Here is a 23,828-nt window from a genome sequence, read left to right on the forward strand (position 1 = left end):
AAAGCGTGTGAGAGAGGTAGAGGAAGACAGGAGGAAGCACAGGTGTGAGGAATAGGATAACCATTCCGCATGTTTCTTGCGGGTCTCCACTTGTAAAAATCATAATTCAGACTAGACACAATTTGCAGATTTTCAATATATGTAATAAATTTGCATATCTTTTTGACACTGACAAAAACACTGAAGTTAAAGAGGTAAGCAAGTTGATTCACACTAGAGTGCAAGACTGTCTTGGAATTAATCAACCAACAGCAGTTTGATATACACTTTGAGCTTAAAAAAAATAAAACAGACCTGGACTGTAAGCACTGTTTTGATTGTTCAATATTTACCACCATTTAACTACAATTATGAAAACTAGATTTTTAAAAAACGTACAAACTAAGGTTCTGACGAATCTGTTAAGAGTGTTCTAGTTATTCAAAAGTGCTTCAGGAGTTGAGTTCAGTCTAAACAATGAATGTCCCACCCCACAAAGAAAATGTCATGAAAATAACTCAAGTCCAGTAAATTTTGACTTCCAAGAAATAAACAAGAGCATTAAATTCAAAGAAGAAAGGAATTTAGCTACTAGTCTTACCGATATTCACAGAGTCCTCCCAGTCTTCCAGCACTTCTGTGACAATAAGTACGTAAACATATGTTCTGTGCTTCCTGTCCTGATTCTGAAAAGAGCAAGGCCAACATTAAAAAGTGAAATGCAAGGTAAACAATGTTTGCAGAAACTATTAAAGGTTATTTTTTTTGTAAGACAATGTAGGCAGTCATAAAAGTGCCTTTAATAAAACAGCAAGTACACTGTACTAGTAATAGTGAGACCATTCCCTCTACAAAGCTATACTGACAGTAATACCACATCAGGGTCACTTAAGGATATTAAAAAAGTACTTAGAACATGAGACAACATGTGACTATACCTCCAGAATTAATCTTTGTAGTTTTGTCCCTGCCTCTTGGCAAATACTACTGTTTTCTATGTCCTCTACTATAAATAGAGGAAAAGTGACATTAGCTTAATGTTAAATCACAAGATAGTTCCCAAATCAGCAACCTTGCCATCCATCTCACTGAAAACTTTACAAGTTTTCAAATCATAGCCTCATAACATGCATGGTTTTACAGACAGGTGTTTTATCAATGCCAATAATTGTTTTGATACTTACCTCAAAAATTCCTACTAATCTTCCTAATGTCCCTTTCACACCAGCCTAGGAAAATTTTTAAAAAGAGAAAAAAACATTTCATTCTCCTAACTTACAGAATGACTGCTTTCCTTACTTCAGTTAGACTACCCAATTTATGAGCAAAAAGGAAAAAATTACGCAAGAAACAATTAATGTAAAATACATACAAGTAACAGGATTGAAATAAACTTTTCTGCTTCATTAGTACACACATTAAGAATCTGTATCATAGATACACCTTAGCTTAATGTTAAATCACAAGATAGTTCCCAAATCAGCATCTTACCACTGTCTCCATCAAATAAAAAGTAAAACAACCCTTGGAGATGGTGCTGGTCACTCTCATGGACAATCTCTGCCAGTAGCTGGATCAAGGCGGGTCAGTGCTGCTGTTACTGTTAGATCTGACAGCAGCATTCAACACGGTGGCCTTGAAGTGCCTTACCTCATTTCTCCATGGTTGGGGACAGAGGGTGGTGCTGAGAGAGAGAGTGTCACCTTGGTATGTGGGGTCCCTCAGGGGGCTATCTTCTCCGCAGTTTTGTTTAACACCTCACCTAGGTGGCACAGAGTTTTGGACTGGGTTGTTATCAGTATGTGGATGACACCCAGATGTATCTACTGATGGATGGATGGTCACATGCCACTCCATCTTTTTGGCTGAAGGGCTGGAGGACATGGTTGGATGGCTGAAGCAGAGCTGGCTGAAACTGTCCATCAAAGACAGAGGTTCTGTGGCTGGGTGGGGATCAAGGGAAGTACTGGCTCTTGATGGTGTACCTTTAACACTACACTAGTGCCAACTGCCAGGAGCCTGGGTGTGCTTCTGGTTGCCTCCTTATCAATGGAGGCCCAGATCACAAATGTTGCCAAGCTGGCATTTTTCCAGCCGTGCCAGATCACGCAACTGGTCCCCTACCTGTCTCGCCCCAACCTAGCCACAGTAATCCATGCAACAGTCACTTCCAGGCTAGACTACTGCAACTCACTCTATGCAGGGCTAACCTTGAGACTTACCCGGAAATTACAACTGGTCCAGAATGCAGCGACCCAAGCCTTACAGAGACCCCACTGACAGCACACATTCAACTGGTGCTACACTGGGTCCAGACTGAGTACCGGATCAGGTTCAAAGTTTTGGTACTAGTCTTCAAAGGCCCTAAACGGTCTGGGACCAAAGTATCTACGGGACCACCTCTCCAGATACACCCCCAAAGAGCAATATGCTCTGGAGAGAAGAACCGCTTAGGTGGTCCCTGGCCCAAAAGATATCTGGCTGTCCTTGACCAGACCCAGGGACTTTTTGGCTCTCGCACCAACCTGGTGGAACTCTCTGCCTAATGCTAACCAGGCCCTGCAGGACTTAGTGCAGTTCTGTAGGGCCTGTAAAACAGAGATGTTCTTCCAGACCTATGGTTGAGTACAGCCATGGTTACTATCAAGCCTGGCCTCCTCCATCTCTCCTCTTCCCTCATGAGGATAGAACATAAAGTGTCCTAAAATGCCACTGAGCTTGGCTTCCTGCATCTCTCCTCTCCCGCATAGGGAAAGGACATAAACGTGCCCTTTAAAAGCCATTCTGATAGAGCTAGTTTTATTACTGTTTTAATTGTTTTAACAGTCTTAATTTTTATTATGGTTGATTCATAAATGTATTTATTGATATGATGTTCACTGCCCCGAGCCCTTGCATAGCGGAAGGCAGCCTGAAAATCAAATAAATAAATAAAACAATTCAAGCTCTACTAGCGATACTATATTAAATTTAACATCCTTTGATAAATGAGATCCTAGACCTCTTTTAGTACCCAAGTCAGAAACGCCAAACATAACCCCACATACAAGTAGTAACTTTCTTTCCTACTCTGCCACACCTTGCCCCATAACAAAGCTGCCTCTAACTGCACTATGTATACAAAAACTATTGAAGACTTTTTAGCTGCTTATTTAACGGCTTAAGCCTAAAGCCCAGACACACAGCTAATCAGTACCCCTTGCTCTGCCCGTAGATGAAAGAAATTTTGAAAAGAACCACTCCAGGGAACTGAAAGTATAGAAACTTCACTGGAGTCCATAGGAATACCAACTAATCTTGGAGCAGCATTCCAGCAGTCCCGTCTCCACCATATACAGAAGCAGCCAACCAACACATGGTGATGTCAGCACACCCTCATCCCATGACAGAAGGAAGGAAGGAACAAGGGAAGGAACAAGTACCCTCTGCTGTGGGGAGGGTTATGGCATGCCCAGTAGGAGTTCTATAACATGTTCCTGGGAGCTCTGCAGCAAATGCATACCTTTTTGATAGGGGTCATACAGAGAAGAAAGAACAGACAGTCATATCAACACCACCCTTGGCATAGAAAGTCCCCACAAAAAGTCAAGGGCCTCTCTCATGTAAAGGAGGGTTATGTAACATCTTAGAAGCAGCTATTTACAAGACGGGACAGACGCTAAAGAGAACACACAACTGCACATTCACAGAAGGTGTTCCCAATCATCTCCCCAGTAACTCACTGGAGAAAAACACACATGGAGGAAAACAGGAATTAGGGGTTCAAATTCCATCAAGGGGCAAATTGGTAACAAAGCAAAGCCCATCTTCTGGCAAGCAACAAGCAAATAAGCAGCAAAATAGAAGGAGGCAGGACGAGAACACACACCGGAAACACTGAAAACCATTTTTGTACCGTACTGCCCCTGCACACACAGAACTGTGCACACAGGAGAAAGGTTCATCATGGGACACTTCAAACCCTCCATTGGCCATGGTGTCAAAACAGCCATATAGCAAAGCAGGATAGATGGCTGATAAAAGCCTAATGCTATAGAATAGCACAGGCTTAACATATGGGGGCTAACTAATAGACTGCCCTGAAAAGGGTCTGAGGCACAGTTCTGGTCTTATAGCATCAGTTCTCAACACTGGAGATAAGCCACTGCTGCCCTGGACTTCAATCATCTTGTTCAGCCCCTCCTCACCCTGCTGGATATATGATGCTCATTACTGCTGTCTGCTAATATTCATCCAAGAAGCTATGTCCCCTCCCCACCATGTAGCCAGCAGTGTTCAGTGTCCTCCCCCTTGCTGTAGCACAACTGCACAGACACTGGAGGACTCTCTCAGTCCCCTCCCAGTACTAGTTACATGCTGAAGACAGCTGTAGTTAGTAACGTGGGGAGTAAGGATAGATCCCTATCTACCAAACCTCATCAAAACATAATCACAGTCGTGAATCAATCCAAACTTTCATAGAACAGCAGCAGGAAAGGTAGTCTGAAGGCAAGCCAGATAAATGTGGTTGTCACCTCTCTTGGTCTAGAAGTCTGTCCTGACAGACAATAGAATCATGGGTACAGCTATCACTTTAACTGCATGCTCATGACAGGCATAACTGTGCTGGCAGCTGTATGTTAAGCAGCTTGCAATGGTGGAGGACCTAGACTAGAAAGAGACATATGGCAATCACAAAGCAAAACAGCTAGATGTATACTAGTCAGTACAGTTGCTGGTCATTTTGTAGATCTCAGCAGCTGGCTGGTACTGTACTCTGAATGAGGTTCATCCTGGCCTCCTCGCATGTTGGAAAGCTGCTTGGAGACATGGCTAGGAACTATGGAGGGTGGTAAGAAGTGTTATTGAGCCAAACCACAGTAGGTACATGTTTGGGGGGGGGAATATTCACAGCAAACAAAGCTTGAGGCAGAAGGTATTCCTCCCTCGCTTACTTGTGTGAGGTGAAGCTGAAGGAGTGGAGGATCCAGTTGTGTGGGTGTGTCTCGAGATGGAGTACCAGTAAGGGTTCTGAGCAGAGCAGTGTTGGCAATATCTTGAAATAATGTTTGTTCTCTTTCTTGGCTGTTTGTGCAAAGTTCTCCCTTTTGCACAACATGCCCTTTCTCATTAGCAAAATCTTTGCATATGTGTTCTAAGTGCACACAGTAGTAGGCCAAAGAGATGTAGCCCTATTGTGGTACATCTCTCTGTCTTCCAAGGATAAGACTTACACTCTTGCAATGGGAGCAGCTCTGCCAGAAACTTCCCTTTATGTCCCTCAGCTGCTCATGTCCATTTGTTTGTATAGAGAATTGAGCAGCATTATGTAAGAAATCCACCCAAGCCTCTAAAAAGGTTGACCAGTTGTTATATACATGCAATTTCAAACAGTCCTGTCAACAGAATGTTGTTATGGCTAGTACAAAATAGACATTGAATGGTAGTATTAAAGGCATGTTTTCACAGTCAAGGCTCAGGAGGTTCTCCCATAGAATTCTTAACCTAACACAAAAAGGGAGGAAAAGGAGAAAAATCTTTGCCAGCCACGTAACATGTTTCCTGAAAAATGTTTTTTCTCCTCTTGCCTCACGTACCTTATAAAACTTGGGGCATAGTCAAAAGCTCAGGGATTTCCAGTTTTGGCGATTCGCTGGACGGGTGTGCTCACATCACGCTCTGTTGTAAGTGACCTGAATCGCAGGAGATGGGAGGGGGCATGGACGTTTCCATGCCCCCCTAGAGCCCCTGCAGGGGGTTTGCAGCCTGGGGTGCTGAGGGGTGTCTCTTCTGAGGCGATGGCCAAGGAGGTTCCCCTTTACCCTGATAGGTCCCGCTGCCGCGAGGCCATTATGGCATTTAGAAGCACATGCCGGACGAGGCGAGCAAGTGATCCTGTGATTCAAAGCTCTTCCTACTTTGAAAAAAACCCGTCGGAATGAACTGTGAGTTGATCGAAGCCCCGATGAGCTAGTCAAACGTTAAAGCGGAGAACCGATCACAAGCCCCAAATTCCTACAGTGGGAGGGGAGGAGCTGGGGATCCCCCCCTGAAAAGAAAAGCAGTTTCTAAGCAATAATTTGGAGGCAAGAGATGGTTCTAAATAGAAAAGCTTCAATCTAGCTGAAAGGGGTACAAAATAGCTCAACGCGGAAAGAAAGAAATAGACTTACAGCCTTCTCAAACGAACTTTATTCTTGTGTAAACAATGTCAACCAGAGGAGACAAGATGGCGAAAAAGCGAAGACCTTCTCCAGGAAGTGCCAGTTCAGTGACCTCAGCTCATAAACCGGAAGCAGTCACTGACTTCCCAAACAAGATGGCCACGGCGTTGCACCCTCTGCTGAAACTAATGTCAATAGCAAATTAGACTGTCTCCAGAAGCAAATTATGGACACAGCCAAGAAGACAGATGAGATGAATAAAGCAATGAAACAAGTTGACGATAAGGCGAATGCTATCAAACAGCAACTGGAGGAAGTGGAAAAAGAAAGGATCTCCAATAAAGAACAATTGTTACAGCTACAAATGGAAAAATCATCATACATCCTGCGATTCCAGGGTATCACAGAACAACAAGGGGAGAATTTAAAAGATCTTTTGAGCGAAGCATTGACACCAATGGCAGATTTAAAATTGGATTCACTACAAAGCGATATGGATATGGTTTATCGAATCTATCCGGATTTTATCAAGAAAAATAAACTGCCTGGCGAAATATTTGTTAAATTCTCCAAAAGATCAACAAGAGATGCAATTTTAAAAGCGACAAATGGGAATCCACTGAAAATCAAAGGTGAAGATTTTAAAAGACATTCCATTTGAAATCCGCAAGAGGAGACGACAGTACAAAAATCTAACTGCTTTTCTGCATAAGAACTCCACTCCCTTCAGATGGATATTTCCAGAAGGACTTATCTTCAAATACAACGGAAAAAAAGAGAAGATCGATTCTGTCCAAAAAGCAAAAATGTTCCTAGATCAGCAACAATCCACATCCAAAGTCCAAGGGAAAGCAGAGGCCACCGTACAAACAGAGGAAAAAAGCGATCATGACTCAGAAGCCAGTGAAATTATTTTGGCAGCTCTGCAGAAGAGTCTGATTCTGAAAAAGGAGTAGCAGCTGCAAAAACACTTAAAGTCCAACTGAAATTTGATAAAGCTAAACACAGGAAATAGTGACTTTACTGAAATCCTGAAAGTCCACGAGTGCCTTAAGTTTCTATGATGTATCCAATAAGACTAAATGGGTTTGACTTAGTCTTAGTGAAATAAGAAAACCAGTATCATCATGTTTGTAATCTGATAATAGACTGAGGGGTGACATGATTGAGGTTTATAAGATTATGCATGGGAAAGAGCAGGTAGAGAAAGAGGTACTTTTCTCCCTTTCTCACAATACAAGAACTCGTGGGCACTCCATGAAACTGCTGAGCGGTCAGGTTAGAACAGATAAAAGGAAGTACTTCTTCACCCAAAGAGTGATTAACACATGGAATTCACTGCCACAGGAAGTGGTGGCGGCTACAAGCATGGACAGCTTCAAAAGGGAATTAGATAAGCATATGGAGCAGAGGTCCATCAGTGGCTATTAGCCACAAGGTATAGATAGGGGCTCTGGGGCAAGTGATGCTCTGTCTTCTTGGTGCTTGGGGGGGGGGGGTCAACAGTGGGAGGGCTTCTAATGTCCTGGCCCCACTGGTGGACCTCCTGATGGCACCTGGTATTTCTGGCCACTGTGTGACACAGAGTGTTGGACTGGATGGGCCTCTGGCCTGATCCAACATTGGCGTTTCTTATGTTCTTATGTTCTTAGTAGGAATGATAAATCAGTAATTCATATGTATTATGATCCTTGCTATATGTCGTTTTATTAGTGTTAGTACTCCATATATCCTTTTCCTCTGTAGTGTGTAGTAGAAAAGCAATAATTTTTTTTTTTAAAGCTCTGCAGCAGGTAGATTGGGAAGAGCATCTTTGCTGATAATTATTTTTCCACTTTCTGTCTTGGGCACATTATAAACTTTGGGCATGGTCAGAAGAGCAAGCTGAGGGGCAGGAGCCAAAGGGATCTTAGCCCTGCAGTTCACTACCTGTAACTTTAATCAAGCCAGGTAATGAATCCAGGACTACCCTGAGATGTACAAATGTTATAGTTTTTTGGTCTGTTTGCTGTGCACTGGTTTATTTATATGTTTTTCTTGTTAGCTGCTTTGGGTCCTTTTGGGAGAAAAGCAGGATGTAAATAAATAAAGAAGCCTTTCTCTTTACAAACAAAGAATTCCAGTGTTTCAGTCACTGCCCTTTCTTTACACTATCTTGGGTCATAATGCTTCTGTACACAATTGATATGACATTTTGTACTCAGGTACAGATAATATCTACTCATTTGAAAGTGATATACACAAAATCACTACTTTTCTCAGCAATATGAATGAATTCTTTCCCGAGTGCTGTATCTGTCTATCTGGCAAATAAAAGTGGAGACTTAAATCTACATTTACTTTTCAGAGAGGATGCAACCTATGTTTTTACCCTAGAATCTGTACAATAAGTAATGCAAGAAACAGCCTTTAATATTTCTGAAAGAACATGTCTAATACTGTTTTTACAAACATGCAGACCAGGATGAGTATGTGATAAAACTACACATTACAAGCAAATATATGGAACTCATCTGCTGTTTTATTTATTTTTTTATTTACTTTTCGATTTATATCCTGCCCTCCCCAAAGGCTCAAGGCGGCTAACAACGAGGCATGAATGCCAAAGTTAAAACAGGAGGAAGAGGAAGAAGAGGAGGAAGAGGAGGAGGAGGAGGAGGAGGAGGAGAAATCTCTCTGAGAATTTCTGTTCTATGTCAGGCTAAAGATACCAGGTTAGAGACAAAATGTGTGTGCGTGTGTGCGTAAAGTGCCATCAAGTTGCAGCCAATGTATGAAAACCCTATAGGGTTTTCAAGATAAGCAATTAAGCAGAGGTGGTTTGCCACTGCCTTCCTCTGCAAAGGCTTCCTTGGTGCTCTCCCATCTCTCTCTTCCTTGGTGCCAACCCTGCTTAGTTTTCGAGATCTGATGAGATTGGGATCTACTATACCATGCCACATCAAAGACAAAATACTACTGCAGTTTCTACCTCAGTTAAGAGCTACATATTATTTCATAAATGTTAAATCCACAAGACAATTGCAATTACTTGTTTTTTCCTCTCTGTTGATTGTTGATTGTTCAAGAAGGAATTAGTAAACAGTACCAGGTCTTTAATCAGTGGCTCACCTCTTCACAAACTTCCCGCACAGCAGCCACGCTGGGCTCCTCTTCCGGCTCCATACCACCTCCAGGAACAATCCATCTATCTGGATGACGACTACTGCTCACTAACAACACCTGCCAATGAAAATATAAAACACTTTACTTTATATATGGCTGTGCAACTTTAGATTCCATAAATGGGGAATATAACCTTGCCGTATAAGAAAGGTGTAACTGGAGAAATAACTGAGCTTCTATGAGTGTTCTGAGTCTTTGTCCCAGATCCTCTCTCTCCTTACACAGGAAGCTAACATCAGAAATCTCAAGTTATATTTAGTTTTTGGCTTGAAATACCTGTTATTGTTGTTATTATTATTATAAAAAGGATATAGCACATAAGGTCTTATGTCATCTGTACAGTAGCAAACAACAGAAAAAAATTAGAGTCTTTTAAGACCAACTGCTGTGGTGGCTAAAGTGTTAAGACGCTGAACTGCAGGCTGTGGAAGGTCGGTAATTCAGCAGTTCGAGACCCGAGTGTGCCCCATGACGGAGTGAGCTCCTGTCTCTAGTTCCAGCTCCTGCCAACCTAGCAGTTCGAAAGCAAGAAATTGCAAGTAGATAAATAGGTACTACTTCAGTGGGAAGGTAACAGCGTTCCGTGCGCCTTGGTGTTTAGTCATGCCCACCACATGACCACGGAAATGTCTTCGGACAGCTCTGGCTCTTCGGCTTTGAAACGGAGATGAGCACCGCAATCCTAGAGTCGGATTCGACTGGCTTTCGAGCAAGGGAACTTTTACCTTTACTTTAAGACCAACAAAGGTTTATTCAAGGTATGAGCTTTCATGTGCATGCACACTTTTTCAAATACAATGGAATGGGAGGTGAGGTTCAAACTTATAGACTTACTAGGAAGAAGACCCGTTGTGGAAATAAATACAACGAGTTCTAGAAAGAGGCTCTGGGCAGGTGCCCTAGCCTTGAGCACTCTGTGTCAATTTGCCATGGTGAGAGAGCACTCTGTGTCAATTTGCCATGGTGACCTCAGCAGAGTATAATGACACAGAGCTTACCGTGTTCTCCAGGGGAACAGATCTCTGCCATCTGAAGAACAGTTGTAATTCTGAGTCATCTCCAGCCCTCACCTGGAGACTCACAACAATGGTTCCTCAGGATGAAACCACTTGTTTGGAGGATGGAGTCTACGGCATTGTACCTCTGAGGTCCTACCCCTACCCAACTTACATCATTCTCCTCTCCCCATTTTGCTCTGCACAACAACCTTTGAGGTAGGTTAGGCTAAAAGTCTGCGACTGGTACAAAATCACCCACTCAACGTCCACAGCAAGAACCTGGGTCTAGCAGACCCTGCTCTGAAGCACTAACTGTCACACCTAGGGTAGCCAATTTCCAGGTGGAGCCTGACGATCGCCAGGTATCACAACCGAACTCCAGACAACAGATCTCTCCTGCCCTGGAGAAAATAACTGCTTTGGAGGGTGGGCTCTATGGCATTCTATTCAGCTGAGGCCTCTCCCCTCCCCAAACTCTGGCTTCCGTAGACTCCATCACAAAATATCCCGGAATGTCCCAACCTGGAGCTAGCAACCCTAGTCAGGATGAGCCCCAATGAGTTCCCCACAAAGGCCTGGAAAGGGCCTCCTGTCTTTGCCTTTTTACTGACAGAACCAAGCTTGGTTGCCTAGCAACAGCCACTGAGGGAAATGTTAGTCCTACAGGAGCCAAGCAGAAGTATCTTCGTCAGGAGAGACAGCCGTTTTGACAGTTTATTCTGTGAGGGAAGAGTGGGTGGGGGAGAGGAGCAGATGGCACGTGAGTACTCTTGAATGGCGGTTGATGGGCCAATGGTTGCTCTGTAGTACTCTCTAACAGCCTTTTGAGGCCTAGCTTCACTACTGTCCAGCTAGAGTTAACAAGATGCTGTTGAAAGGGCACAAACCCAGTACAATAACTGTATTTGAACTGGCATCCATTTAACTTGGATCCTGAATGGTAAATATGGCCGTTTTCCACTTCCCAGCCCATCATCAATCCACTCTTCTATGACAGCTTGCTTGATCAGGAAAGTCTGTGTCATATCCTTTCTCCATCTGTTCCAAAATGGCCATCCGCCATTTGCAATATCATGTGTCCTTCAGCTTTCTCTGCCAGCTGGATAGACAAAAATGGCCACCTTCCCTAGACCTCAGGTCAGAGGTCTGTCTCTCTGATGGATCCAGCTGCAAGAGCCAGCAGACAAGAGCAGCCTGAGAGACACTTCACCCCTTCCTTTTTGCTGGCTGGGGAAAGCTGTGGCCAGCAGAAAGAAGGAGGTGAAATGCCCCCGGGACACACTTCACCACATATATAACCCTCTGATTCCCCCCACACTTCAAAGTGGCAGAGAGCAAAGCTGGATGGTTTAAATGGCTCAGAGCCATTTAAACCTGTTTTCTGCTACCCCCACTTTCACAGGGAGCAGAAAGCAAGGTTTTAAACTTCAAATGGCCCACAAACCTATACAAACAGTTCAGTTTGGGAACTGGCGTATCAATTTTGTTCAGGGTTTGCTTTGTAGTTCAGCCAAGAACCATGAACCGAACCACAAAAATGTGGTTCATGCCCATCCCTAATTAGGTTGGAGCTCCTTCCCAATGAGTAAAGGCTAAAGAGTCTGGAACCTTTCAGTTTAGAAAAGAGATGACTAAGGGGGGGGACATGTTAGAGGTTTATTAAATTATGCATGGAGTAGAGAGAGTGGACAACGGGATTTTTTTTCTCTCTCCCAAAATACTAGAACTCAAGGATATCCAATGAAGCTGATGGGCAGTAGATTCAAGACAAACAAAAGGAAAGCTTCTTTACACAGAGTGGTTAAAATGCAGAATTCACTGCCAGAGGATGTAGTGATGGCACTGATATTGTCAGCTTTAAAAAGGGATTAGATAGATTCATGGAGGATAGATCTATCAGTGGCTATTAGCCATGGTGACTGAGGGGAACCTCCAAATCTAGAGGAGCTAATCCTCTGAATCCCATTGCCAGGAGGCAACATCAGGGCAAAGTCTCAGCCTCCATGCCCTGTTGTTGGCCATCCAGAGAAACTGGTTGGCCACTGTGTGAGATGGGATGCTGGACTAGACGGACCATTGGTCTGATCCAGTAAGGCTTTTCTTATGTTCATATTCCTCCACAGTGCATCTCTTAAAGGGCTTGCAAATGGGATGACTAATGATGAGAGTAGAACAAGTTATTTGTTCCCTTTCTTAAGGTCTCTTGAAGGGATCTAGATCCCCCAAATTCCCTAGAGAAGAGGAGAAAAAAATGAGAAAAATATGCATTTATTTCAGTTGGGGAGAACAACTAAGAGATCCAGCTAAAGGAGTTGACAGAGCAGATTTCCCTTTTCCCAGGCAGCCTGCCTTTGTCCTCAAATTCCTCTCTAAGGGTCAGAAGAGCCTCAAAAGCAAAATGTGTCACAAGATGGGACACTGCTACAACATGGAAGAATCTGTTTTTAAAAATCTCCTTCTCCCACTTCTGCTCATGGTTCATGCCAATGGAGGAGACAGAGGGAAGCAAATTCCCTCTCATAGCTACATTTTGCATTTTTGCTTGCAAGGCTCTCCCAACCCCCAAAAAAGAGTTTTGGGATAAAAGGCAGGTTGCTTGGGGAAGTCAGGGAAAGATCCACTCTGCCAACTTTTTTCATGAACTTTTCCCATGGACCTAACTCATGGGGATTTCCCTCCAACACTCTAGAATGTAGAACAATGAAAAGCAAACCTTTCAAAGCAAACCATTCAAAGGTAGAATGCCATGAAAAGTTTCTGCCTCCACCTCCAGCTTACTCAAAAGAGAAAAAGAAGCATATACTTAAAAGGGTACTTGCAGACAATCTGTTACAACAGGGACTAATTTGAAGTGAAATGATTCCTCATTTATGATGGTATCCCTATAGAAAACCAAAAAATAAAAATTAGTCTTTTTGCAGACGATATGATCCTATTCATATCCAACCCCAAAGTTTCGCTTCCATCAACAGAAAGGCATTTGGCCAGTTTTAGCCTAGTTTCAGGAATTCGGTTTAATATTGACAAAACTCTTCTATATCCAATTTACCTAACTAAAGACACTATAACCCTTCTTAAAATTAACTACAGTTATAAGTGGGTGACTTCATCATTCAGATATCTGGAAATACAGATTCCCTTAAATTGATGGATCTAGTACAGGTAAACCACGTACAGATGTCTAAACAAATCCATGATCTGTTACGTCAATGGAATGACTTACATCTCAACCTCTTGGAGCGAATCGAAGTGGTGAAATCCCTTATTCTTCTGAAAATGACTTTTTATATGAGGGCCATCCCCGTTGTTTTGCCACATTCTCTTCTTTCCAAATGGCAAAAGGAAATTTTGGAATTTATTTGGCAGTGCAGTAAGCCTAGAATTAATTTCTTAACTCTTAGGAAACCACTAAGATCTGGAGATAAGCAGTTCCGGACATGCACCTCTATTATGATGCTATCCTTTTGGCTAATCTAGTGAAGCAGTACAGAAACATGTATAGAGCGGGTTGGAAAAGCACTAAATCGTTTATAGAATCTTTGTGGAACCCGAGAGTCCTCAAACACACGGGAGTCAGCTCTCATCCCTTCTTACATTCTACCTTCAAAGTCTGAAATAAGTATAGCAAACTTCTAGCTCCACCATTTTCTCTTCTAACGAACTTTACAGGTCAATACTGGTTTCAACCAGCTTCTTCGATCCCTTCTTTTCAGACGTGGAGAAGGCATAATATGTCAAGAATTATAGATGTCACTGCTAAGGGCTTTGTTAAAGATAAGATAGTTCTAGAAAAATTTTATAAAGTAAAATTGCCTTGGTATGAATATCTTCAAGTCCGAAATCTGTTGGGACTCTAGAAAATTTGGGAAATTAAGGGTAGCTCTTACCGAGTATGAAAAGTTGCTAGCAACCGATTCCCATCCTGTAAAAGGGCTAATCTCTACTATTTACTCCATTCTACTTAACTTTAAAGGGCCTACCTTAATGCATTATCAAAAGGCGTAGCATTTAGATCTCAACCAAGAATTTAATGAGGAGACATAGTCTCAGGTTTGGATTTCTTCAACCTACCTTTCACCCTCTCTGAATATCCAATTGACAACCTATACATTAATCTCTAGGTGGTACCTAACCCCAGCCCAGCTGTCCTACTCGTCGATGGCGATACCACCAAGTTGCTGGAAGGGCTGTGGAGAGAGAGACACCTTTTTCCATGCTTGGTGGACGTGCCCAATTGCAGACCAGTTTTGGAATCAGATATTGATTGAAGTTAACTCGTTAATAGAATTCCAAATCCCTAAATCTCCCAAAGTGATTTTGCTACATTTATGGGAGGACTGCACAATACCCAAACATGCTTTGGAACTAGCGCCACTTATGTTTATGGCCGCAAAAAACGTTTATGCATCCAAATGGAAAGCAAGGGAGGCACCTTCTCTTCAGACATGGAGATGCAAGGTTTGGGATTATTTTGTTTTTGACAAAATTATGGTTGAACTAGGAACTGATATCTCTTGTAAACGCAAGTCAAATTTTTGTAAAAAATGGTTACCTTTTGTTAAGAAAATGACTGGATACGATAGTGTTAACAAAGTTAGTATTATGCATAAGTTGGAAACCTGTGTTACTCTCGCATTGAAATGGGTGCAAGGTTTGTTGTATCACAGCAAGGTTACCATACATTGAATGTATCTTTACGTGACTGATTACGGTATTTGTTTTCTGTATTGTCGGCTAATGTTGAAATAAAAATGTATTATAAAAATAAAAGTTAAATGATCAAATACACATGAGCAGGAAAAGTATATACATTATGAGCTCAAAATGGGCTGGAAAATAATTTGAATTCCTCAGTACCAGTTCGTGTCTAACTTGATAAGACATGGAAGAATTTTAATCACTTTCCCACCCTGCACTCAAGAATGAAGACAAAACACAAATGTCATAACAAATTATATTATTATGATATGGTTTAATAACTTCACATGTGTAGACCAATCCTATGCATTTTACTCAGAAGTAAGTCACACCACATTTAATAGGACTTCCTCCCTAGTAAATATACACAAAATTGCTAGCTTAGTCTTCTAAATTAATGCCATAAAATAGCCAACTGACTCACCTATGGATGTGAAGGTAGTTACTTACTCATCAAGATACAAATCAAACTATAGTAATTCACAAATATAGTAAATGCTTCAAATCTAAACAGAATAGTCAGGAGTAATCAGAAAACTTCCGATCTGACAGGTTATTCTACCTCACTGTCTGGTTCCAGTTTCTCATGCAGTGAGAAGTACAGCAAGGGGAGAATGCAATTCAGCAAGGTGTCATCCAACCTGAACTATTAGCCTATCTTCCCACCAAAGAAGATTGTTCCAACTGGAATTTCTTTGCACAGTGCTTCCACTGCATGTGAATCACCACACCACTGATTCTAGTAGGGATTTCTGATTTTATACAGGTATAGATTTTGTGTTCTTGAACTGTATATACTAGACCAAGATAAAGTTATGTTTATATCCACAGACAAGCACACAAAGCAGACTGAGGGGGACATCTGAGACTAGCTATGTGGTAACCAGAGAGCACCTTCTTGGTCATGGCATCAAAATTATGGAATTCCATCTCCAAGAAAATTGTCTATGTCCCTCAGTCATTGTCTTTCACTAGTGGGTGAAGATGTTTCTGTGTCATCTGGCATACCATTACCTAGCTTCCTTGTTTATTTTTAATTGTTGGTTTTATATATGTGCTGTTTTTAAAAGTTGGTTTTTAATGTCTTTTTAATTGTTTGTCAACTCGATCACCCTAACTGGGCAGAAAAGCAGCACAGAAATGTTTTACATAAATAAATGTAAATAAATACAGGCAGAGGTCAGCCACAAAAGGGAGCCAGCCTACTTGCTGTGCAAGAGACCAATGCTTTGTTAGTGCATGCTGGAAGATAAACAGGACTGCAGAGTTGGGGCAGGGGGAAGAGAGGCAAAGACACAGCCTTTGTTCCTCTGACAACTGGCAGTCTACTTTTCCTAGGGGGGGGGTGACAGGTGCAGAAGCTTCTTCCCGTAATATTAAAGAGCGAGTATTCACATTTAGGACACCCAAAATAGATAAGTGATGATAAAGAATCAATGAGTGACAGAACCACTAATTCAAAATCTGAGCTCCCTCAGGCATCTATGCTGTACTTAAAAAGTATTGTTGGGGAGGGGGCTCAACCGGCATAAGTCTGCTTGTTCAAGCGTAAAGCAAAGTAATTACTTCTAAATAAAACTGGAAGACATGGGCAAAGGAAGCTAACCCTGTCCTTCATCCCATCTTACCTTATTTTGGCTCCATTGTTTGAAGTAAAATTGGCCAAGCTCCAATATAGGAAGTCAGCCAGGCTGGGAGAAAATGCTAAAAGAAATGGAGTCAGCAAGTTAGCGGGGAGCGCATAATTCAGCTCCCCTCACCCGCATGCTCCATTTCTGTACATATAAAAAAACCCCACAGATACCCCAAGCCCTGCTAAAGGACAACAGGAAAGGAGACAAAAGCTCACTTGCATGCCAATGCAGGTAATCAATGCTACTCCTTCAGGAAATAATTTTAATTGCCTACAGAATGGGAACACTTTCTTATATCTATCTGCCTGAAATTTGAAAGGTAGGAATCCTTGCATGAGGGTAGAACCCCCGATAATTTCGCCCTTCCGGAGGGTGGGGATGAAGTTACAGCAAGAAATTCATATCCAATTACAACCTATGGAAACTCAAGGTCTTAAACCAAAATATGAGCAGAATATATTTTTCGATGTCATTATGTTTTTATTTTCTCACCACCCAGACAACCCTAGAAAGAAAGCCTTGAAAGCATAGATGAATTTGTATTCACAATTAAAATGCAACCATAATTAACAAAAAACCTTCATCATTCCTTATTCTGCAACTAACCATAGCAAATCAAGAACATGAACTGTTTAACTGTGTTTGGTTGAGGGCAGCGATGGCTTTCATCTGGCTGGCACTCCTGTTTCTTCTGCCTGCCTCCCCCCCACACAAGCCAATAGCATATTTTTAGCAGCTTCATGGCCATATTATTGGTTATAGGTTATTTATTGCTGTAATGATATGAATTTTAAATATTATTTTATTATATTTATTTATGTCATATATATATAAAGAAGAAGAGATTGGTTTTATACCCTACCCTTCACTATCCGAATGAGTCTCAAAGCGGCTTACAATCACATGAAAGCTCATATCTTAAATAAACCTTTGTTGGTCTTAAAAAGGTGCCATTGGACTCTAAATTTGTTCTACTGCTTCAGACCAACACAGCTGACCAACTGGATCTACCTCCCCTCATAAGACACCCTGTGAGGTAGGTGGGGCTGAGAGAGCTCTCTCAAGAACTGCCCTTGAGAGAACAGCTCTGAAAGAATTTATGACTGACCCAAGATCACACCAGCAGCTGCATGTGGAAGAGTGGGGAATCAAACCCAGTTCTCCCAGATTAGAGTCCACGCTCTTTAACCACTACACCAAACTACACCAAATATATATGTGTATATGTTTTAATATTGATGTGCATTGCCCTAAGTCCTGTTCCACAGAGAAGGGTGGTTTAAAAATTGAATTAAATAAATAAATAAATGTATTTTAAAAATATTTATATCTTGCCCTTCTTTGTAGCTCAAGGCAGCCTACAAATTTAGATAAAACTCAATTTAAAACATACCAAATAACCCCTCCTCCCTATAATATATTTTCAGTCTATGGGCCATTAAAAGAAACAGAGTGAACCCTTCACACATTTTTATTATTATAATAAGTTCAGTTTCCAAAGCAAAGGCTAGGTGTTAATGCCTGGTTTTGTTCCATTCATGGATAAAATTTCTGCACATAAACAAGTGGGAGAAGAAAAGTTAGTTGCAAGGAATTTTCTGTTGATACCAGATGCTTTTATTTTATATTGGAACTGTGCTGAACCTATGAAATTGATTACAAGAGTTGTTACGTTCAGTTTTTTTGTAATTCTTTATCCATTTTTCAATTGTGTAAAAAAGTGTACTCAATACCAGTAATTTAACAGTTAACAATACACAATTAACAATTACATATGAACTATAATTTCAATACTGTAGTAAATCATGTAGACATAATGTATACATTGAGTAAAAAGCAAAGTCTATATATTTCTTGGGCTATGTGCTGTTTTGTTTGCTGTGATATATTGAAAAAATAAATACCATTTTCCATAAAACTGAATTGGCTTGTATGGTTGTCTGTCATTAACAATTGCGTTGCCAGTTTTTCCATTACTATGACGTCCCAAACTTTTAGAAACCATTGCCTTACAGTTGGGATTTGGGGCGTTTTCCAGATTTGAGCTATAAGAATTTTAGCTGCAGCTAGTAAAAGAGTCACTATTTCAACTTTTATTTTAGTTAATTTGGTATTTTCCCAGAGGTTTAAGAGAAGAGATTCAGGGATGTTTGGGATGGGATGATCTATGATATTTTCTATAATCAGGATAAGAGCTTTCCAAAAATGGTTTATCTGTGGGCATTCCCACCAACAATGCAAGTAGGTGCCCAACATTCCACATTCCTTCCAACACTGGGGATTATTTACGGTTTTGCAATAAAATAATTGTTGTGTTGTCATATACCACTTAGATAATAGCTTGTAGTTTTGAAGTTCAAGATTCAAAGAGTATAGACTATACAGGGTAGACAACCAAATTTTTTGTCATTGACTATCAGTAAATGTAATATTGCAATCTCTATTCCATGTTTGTTGTTGTGATGTAGTGGTGTTCCACAATTTTTGATTTAACATTTTATATAGTAATTTAAGGAGACCTTTGGTGTTTTGTAAGTCTTTTCCAATCAGCTCTTCAAAGGGAGTTAATGGTCTGTTCAACTGAGCAGTTAGGTTATTGCTTTGTGCCATATGGTGTAATTGGTGGTATTGTAGTCAAGGTACCTTTATATTATGTTTTTGTTCTAAATCAGGGGTGGCCAAACTGTGGCTCGGGAGCCACATGTGACTCTTTCACACACATTGTGTGGCTCCCGGCAGGGCGGTTGGGGAAGTGAAGGGGAGGCATGCCTCCAAATTGGTCTTCCCTTCCGCAGCCAGCATTCCCCTCCCTGGGTTGGCTTGAGGTGGTGGTGGTGGGGAGCAGTGAAAGAAAGCAACTTTAACTTTAAATGCATTCTCAAAGCCTCGCCCCCACTGTCCGGCTTGAGAGAAGGCATTCGTCTTTTTAAATCCCTTTACCAAGCCAGCCAGCAGGGGATGGGTGGGTGGGACTCGGAGGATACATTTAAAGTTATATCTGTTTTTACCCCTTTTGTTTTAATTTTGGCAGTTTCATTTAATGTTAATAAAAAGCAAATTTGCATATTTTCCAATAAAAATGTGTAATATTTGTTCATGTATTGTGGCTCTCAAACATCTGACATTTATTCTATGTGGCTCTTACATTAAGCAAGTTTGGCCATCCCTGATCAAGACCAATCTGGTTTCATACCAGGTGGATCAATTAATAATAACATCAGGAAGCCCTCAGACATCATACACCACTGTGGACTCCAAACAATTAACTCAGCTATCTTGGCTCTAGATGCCAAGAAAGCATTCAATAAAGTTGAATTTGTATGTCTAAGAGAAGTGTTACAAGTAATGGGCTTTGGTCCCAATTTTCTGAGATCATCTGAAACCCTATATGACAACCCCAAGGTTCAAATTAGTGTCAATAACTACTGATCGGACAACTTAATCCTGACATGGGGTACCAGACGGCGCTGCCCTTTTTTGCTGATTCTTTTTGTGTTTATCTCTTGATGAACCCTTCTTGATGAACATAGTATGTTATGATTTTATTAAGTCTTGTTGCCATGATTGAAGAAAATATTTTGAAGTTATGATTTAGTATTGAGACTGGTCAGTATGGTTTCAGTTTCAATTTGGCTTTATTAGGTTTGGGAATAATTATTACTCGTGCCTCTGTCCGGGACTGTGGGATCTTTCCATGTGTCATTACATGGTTACATGCATCTAATAGTGGTACTAAAATATCAGGTTTGAGTTTTTTGTAAAATTCAACTGGCAGTCCATCCCTGTCAGGCATTTTGTTGTTTTTGATGCTTCCCAACACCTCAGAAAATGCTGAGGTCTCTATTGGTTTTTCTAAAAATACTATATGTTCTTTTGTCAACTTAATGCTGAAATCAATATCTTTCATGTATTTAATAATAGTCTCACACTGTAGACCACCTGTTGTACACAGATTCTGGAAGAAATTGTAGAATGTTGATGTAATGTCTTTAAAAGATGTTTTAGTTTTGCCTAGTGGGGTTATTATTGCATGTACTAGATTCATAGCCATTTTTTATTAACTTTGTGTTTCAGCGCTCTAATGATTTTCAATGTTTTTGTGACATATTCCTGTTTCAAATAGAGTAATTTATTTTGTATTTCTGATGCTTCTAAAATATCTAATTTCTTACACTCTAAATTCAGTTTTCTCAATTTCCCCCCTCCAAATTTTATACACCTTTGTTCTAGAGTAGCTATTTTGGTTTGCAGATCTAATATTACTTGCTGTCTTCTTTTTTTATAGGCTGAAGCTGCTGAGAGAAGTTTGCCTCAAAGGACGGCCTTAAAGGAATCCCAGACCTTTTCCTTTGAAAAGATTGATTTTAAATTGAATTTAAAGTAGTATTTAATATCTTTTGTTATTGTTTCACAAATACTATCTTGTTGCAATAAAAGCTTAATCAAGGTCCAATTAGGACCCTTTCCATCTGTGATTCTTGAAGAATTGACAGGATATCCATGCATGGTCAGAAATGACATGGGTCATTTGCATTTTGGATTTGGTTTAATAAAGTTTTTGTTGTCAGGAGATAATCAATCCTGGTATATATATTCTGTACCGTGAAAAGTAGGTGTATTCTTTGATTCTTTTAAAAAAACTTTTGATTTTTTATAATTTCCCAAACACAAGGAACATTTACAAGTTTCATAAATTGGAAGGAAATTATTACATAAACATTTTTACTTGTGGTTATTACAAGCAATCTAAACCCATTGTTTGGCAAATAACAGTCCTCTAAACATTAATTTTTATTTTATTATGGGCTTGGATAGATTATTACTCTATCTGCCTTCTTCTTGAGGTTTTTCCCCTCCTGTAGCTTTAAACATTATCATTTCGCTTATCTTCTGATACTAACCTAATTTAAGCCATTAAATTTAAACTAGAATATTGAAATTAATCAGTTTCTTAAATTTTTCTTTCTGCTTATTATTGGATTTATCAACTAAGTATCTATTCAGCTTACATCTAGTTTGTATAAATATACTACAATCGAATAGGTTAATATACAAGTTACACTATCTCTTAATTCTTGAAAAGGTTCTCAATAAGAGCTTCCCTCCTCTGGGTTCGTGTTCACCAAACGAGTCTCTGCAGTCTCCCACGGTTCTTCCCGTGGAAGCATTGCAGACTCTACCACTGGGAGGATTGGGGGGGGGGTGTTCCTGGAATATGTCTTTTTTTGCTCGGAAAAGCGATGAGTTGGGCCTCTGCTTGTAGGGAATGACCTGGAGTCTGCCCCCCTGCTTGATATGGGCTTTGACTGAAATACTGTCCGTCCTGATCAGTACGTGTTGGTCCCTGATGTCTGACTGGAAGAAGGTGAGTGCTTTCCCGACAGCTCTGAGATCCAAGGCATTACAGTCCATCATCTTTTCCTTTGATTTCCTTATGTCATGGGCTTGACAGCCGAGCAGTGATGCTCCCCTACCGGAGAGACTCACATCTGAAATGTTGCAGGATGTGTTCTGAGACATAGGACTGTTCCCATATCAGTTGTGGGGTCAGCCTACCAGACTGTTTTAGGTTCAGGGTCAAGTTGCTCCTCTGGAAGATCTCTAGTTGATAGCACCGGAGGAACCACTGAAGTGGTCTGGCATGTAATTGGTCCATGGAACTGTCCTTGTGCAGAGGATAATTCAGCCCCTCAGACATGCCAGGGACATCAGCTGGGTAGTCTTGGCTTTGACCAGACCTTTTGGCCAAATTCAAAGTCCTGGAGACCTTGTCTTCTGGGTGGTCCAGCCTATTTTGGCACATGTCTATGATATAAACGAGGTGGTGTAGCCCGTGACAGGGTAAGACTGTTCTTCACCCATAGCCGTAAACTATTGGGGGGGGGATCGGGAGTCCGGGTCTTCCTCAAATTTTTCCAGGGGAAACTGAGCCTCTCCCGGCCAACCAGTGCCTGGTAATATTGAGTTTAAAACTTTCCTTTGGGCTCACTTTTTTCTTCTAGGCTCACTTTCTTGTAAATGTTAATTGAGCTAGCAGGATAGACAATGGGATGGTTAAACATCCCCCTTCTACCCCCCTCTCTTTTCCCAGCAGGGAGGCGTCAAATGCTAATCTTTAGGAAGTCAGATCTCTGCCTTTACCGCTGTGGGGAAAAAGATTTGATAACATTCCTTGCCACAGGAAGAGAAGGTCTCTTGCAGCTGAATCCATCAGAAGAGACAAACCTCTGATCTGAGGTCTAGGGAAGGTGGCCATTTTTGTCTATCAGCTGGCATAGAAATTTGAAGGGCACTTGATATTGTCAACGGTAAGATCTGCAAGGGTTTTTGGTTTTATCTTTGCACTCTCTAGATTAATAACTAAGGTTTTTGATATCCAGAATATATCAATCTTTGAATATGTTGGGTGTCTGTTGGGTGTCTGTTGGAAAAGAAAGTATAGTTCTTAACCCTGGCTGGCTCCACTCACTTTCAATGTAGCAACAGTCAGACTGCAAAGCCTCTGTTGGGTCCAATATACTTGATGGGCTACAATTTGCATTTGGGGGGAAACTGTGTCTCTATTTTATTTTACTTGGGTCTGTATGTCCTTGATTGAGAACAGTTGGGTTTTTTTATGGTAGTGAGGGGAGGGGTTGCTTCAGCCACTCCTAAGCTCTTCTTTCAATTTCAATTTCATTGTTAAATTTAAGCCCATCTGCATGAACAAAACTGGGGGCATGCAGATCAGAGGCTTTTTAAAATTTTCTTTTGCCCTGTGTGCAGCCCAGAGAGAACTTTGGCAAGGAATGTACACTCTGTACATGTTCATGCTCTTCATTTCACTGTTACTTAAAATGGTGTGGTACAGTTTCAAAAGGGCAACCAACTGGGATGTACTAAAGGGAATGACAGGGTTGCCCATTGGAAAAATGGGAGGGGCTTGAAAGCCCACTGGAGATAATGGGAGCCAGGAATGCTTGACTTGCATGGATTCTACTGAAATACACTGCAGCACAAAAAAAGTTGCAAAGAAAATGTGGAATGGTTTTTCTATTAAGATCTTTGATCCCAGATAGGCTACTCTGGGACTGGAATGACAGCCCCCAGAACGGAAAGACAGTCCCTAAGAATAGAATCTTTGCTCTGGGACTAGAATGACAGGTCACTAAGTGGAATGACAGCCCCTGGGAATAGGCTGAGTGCTCTGGGACTGGAATGACAGGTTGCAA

At 41.1% G+C, this 23,828-nt stretch overlaps 1 protein-coding gene across 1 annotated transcript in view; it reads right to left on the reverse strand.

The window, feature by feature from the left end:
• The window catches only part of NUDT3 (nudix hydrolase 3), a 67,725-nt gene that overhangs the window by 6,554 nt on the left and 37,343 nt on the right, over nucleotides 1–23,828 (reverse strand). Inside the window, exons 2-4 of the mRNA XM_015423972.1 lie at nucleotides 9,234–9,344; nucleotides 1,164–1,208; nucleotides 581–665 (exon numbers count right to left, since the gene is read on the reverse strand). Coding sequence (XP_015279458.1) covers nucleotides 581–665; nucleotides 1,164–1,208; nucleotides 9,234–9,344 — 241 coding nt within the window. The remainder of the gene's footprint in view (nucleotides 1–580; nucleotides 666–1,163; nucleotides 1,209–9,233; nucleotides 9,345–23,828) is intronic.

The sequence above is a fragment of the Gekko japonicus genome, unplaced genomic scaffold (genome assembly GCF_001447785.1).
Source record: "Gekko japonicus isolate JY-2015 unplaced genomic scaffold, Gekko_japonicus_V1.1 scaffold370, whole genome shotgun sequence".
Taxonomy (NCBI): domain Eukaryota; kingdom Metazoa; phylum Chordata; class Lepidosauria; order Squamata; family Gekkonidae; genus Gekko; species Gekko japonicus.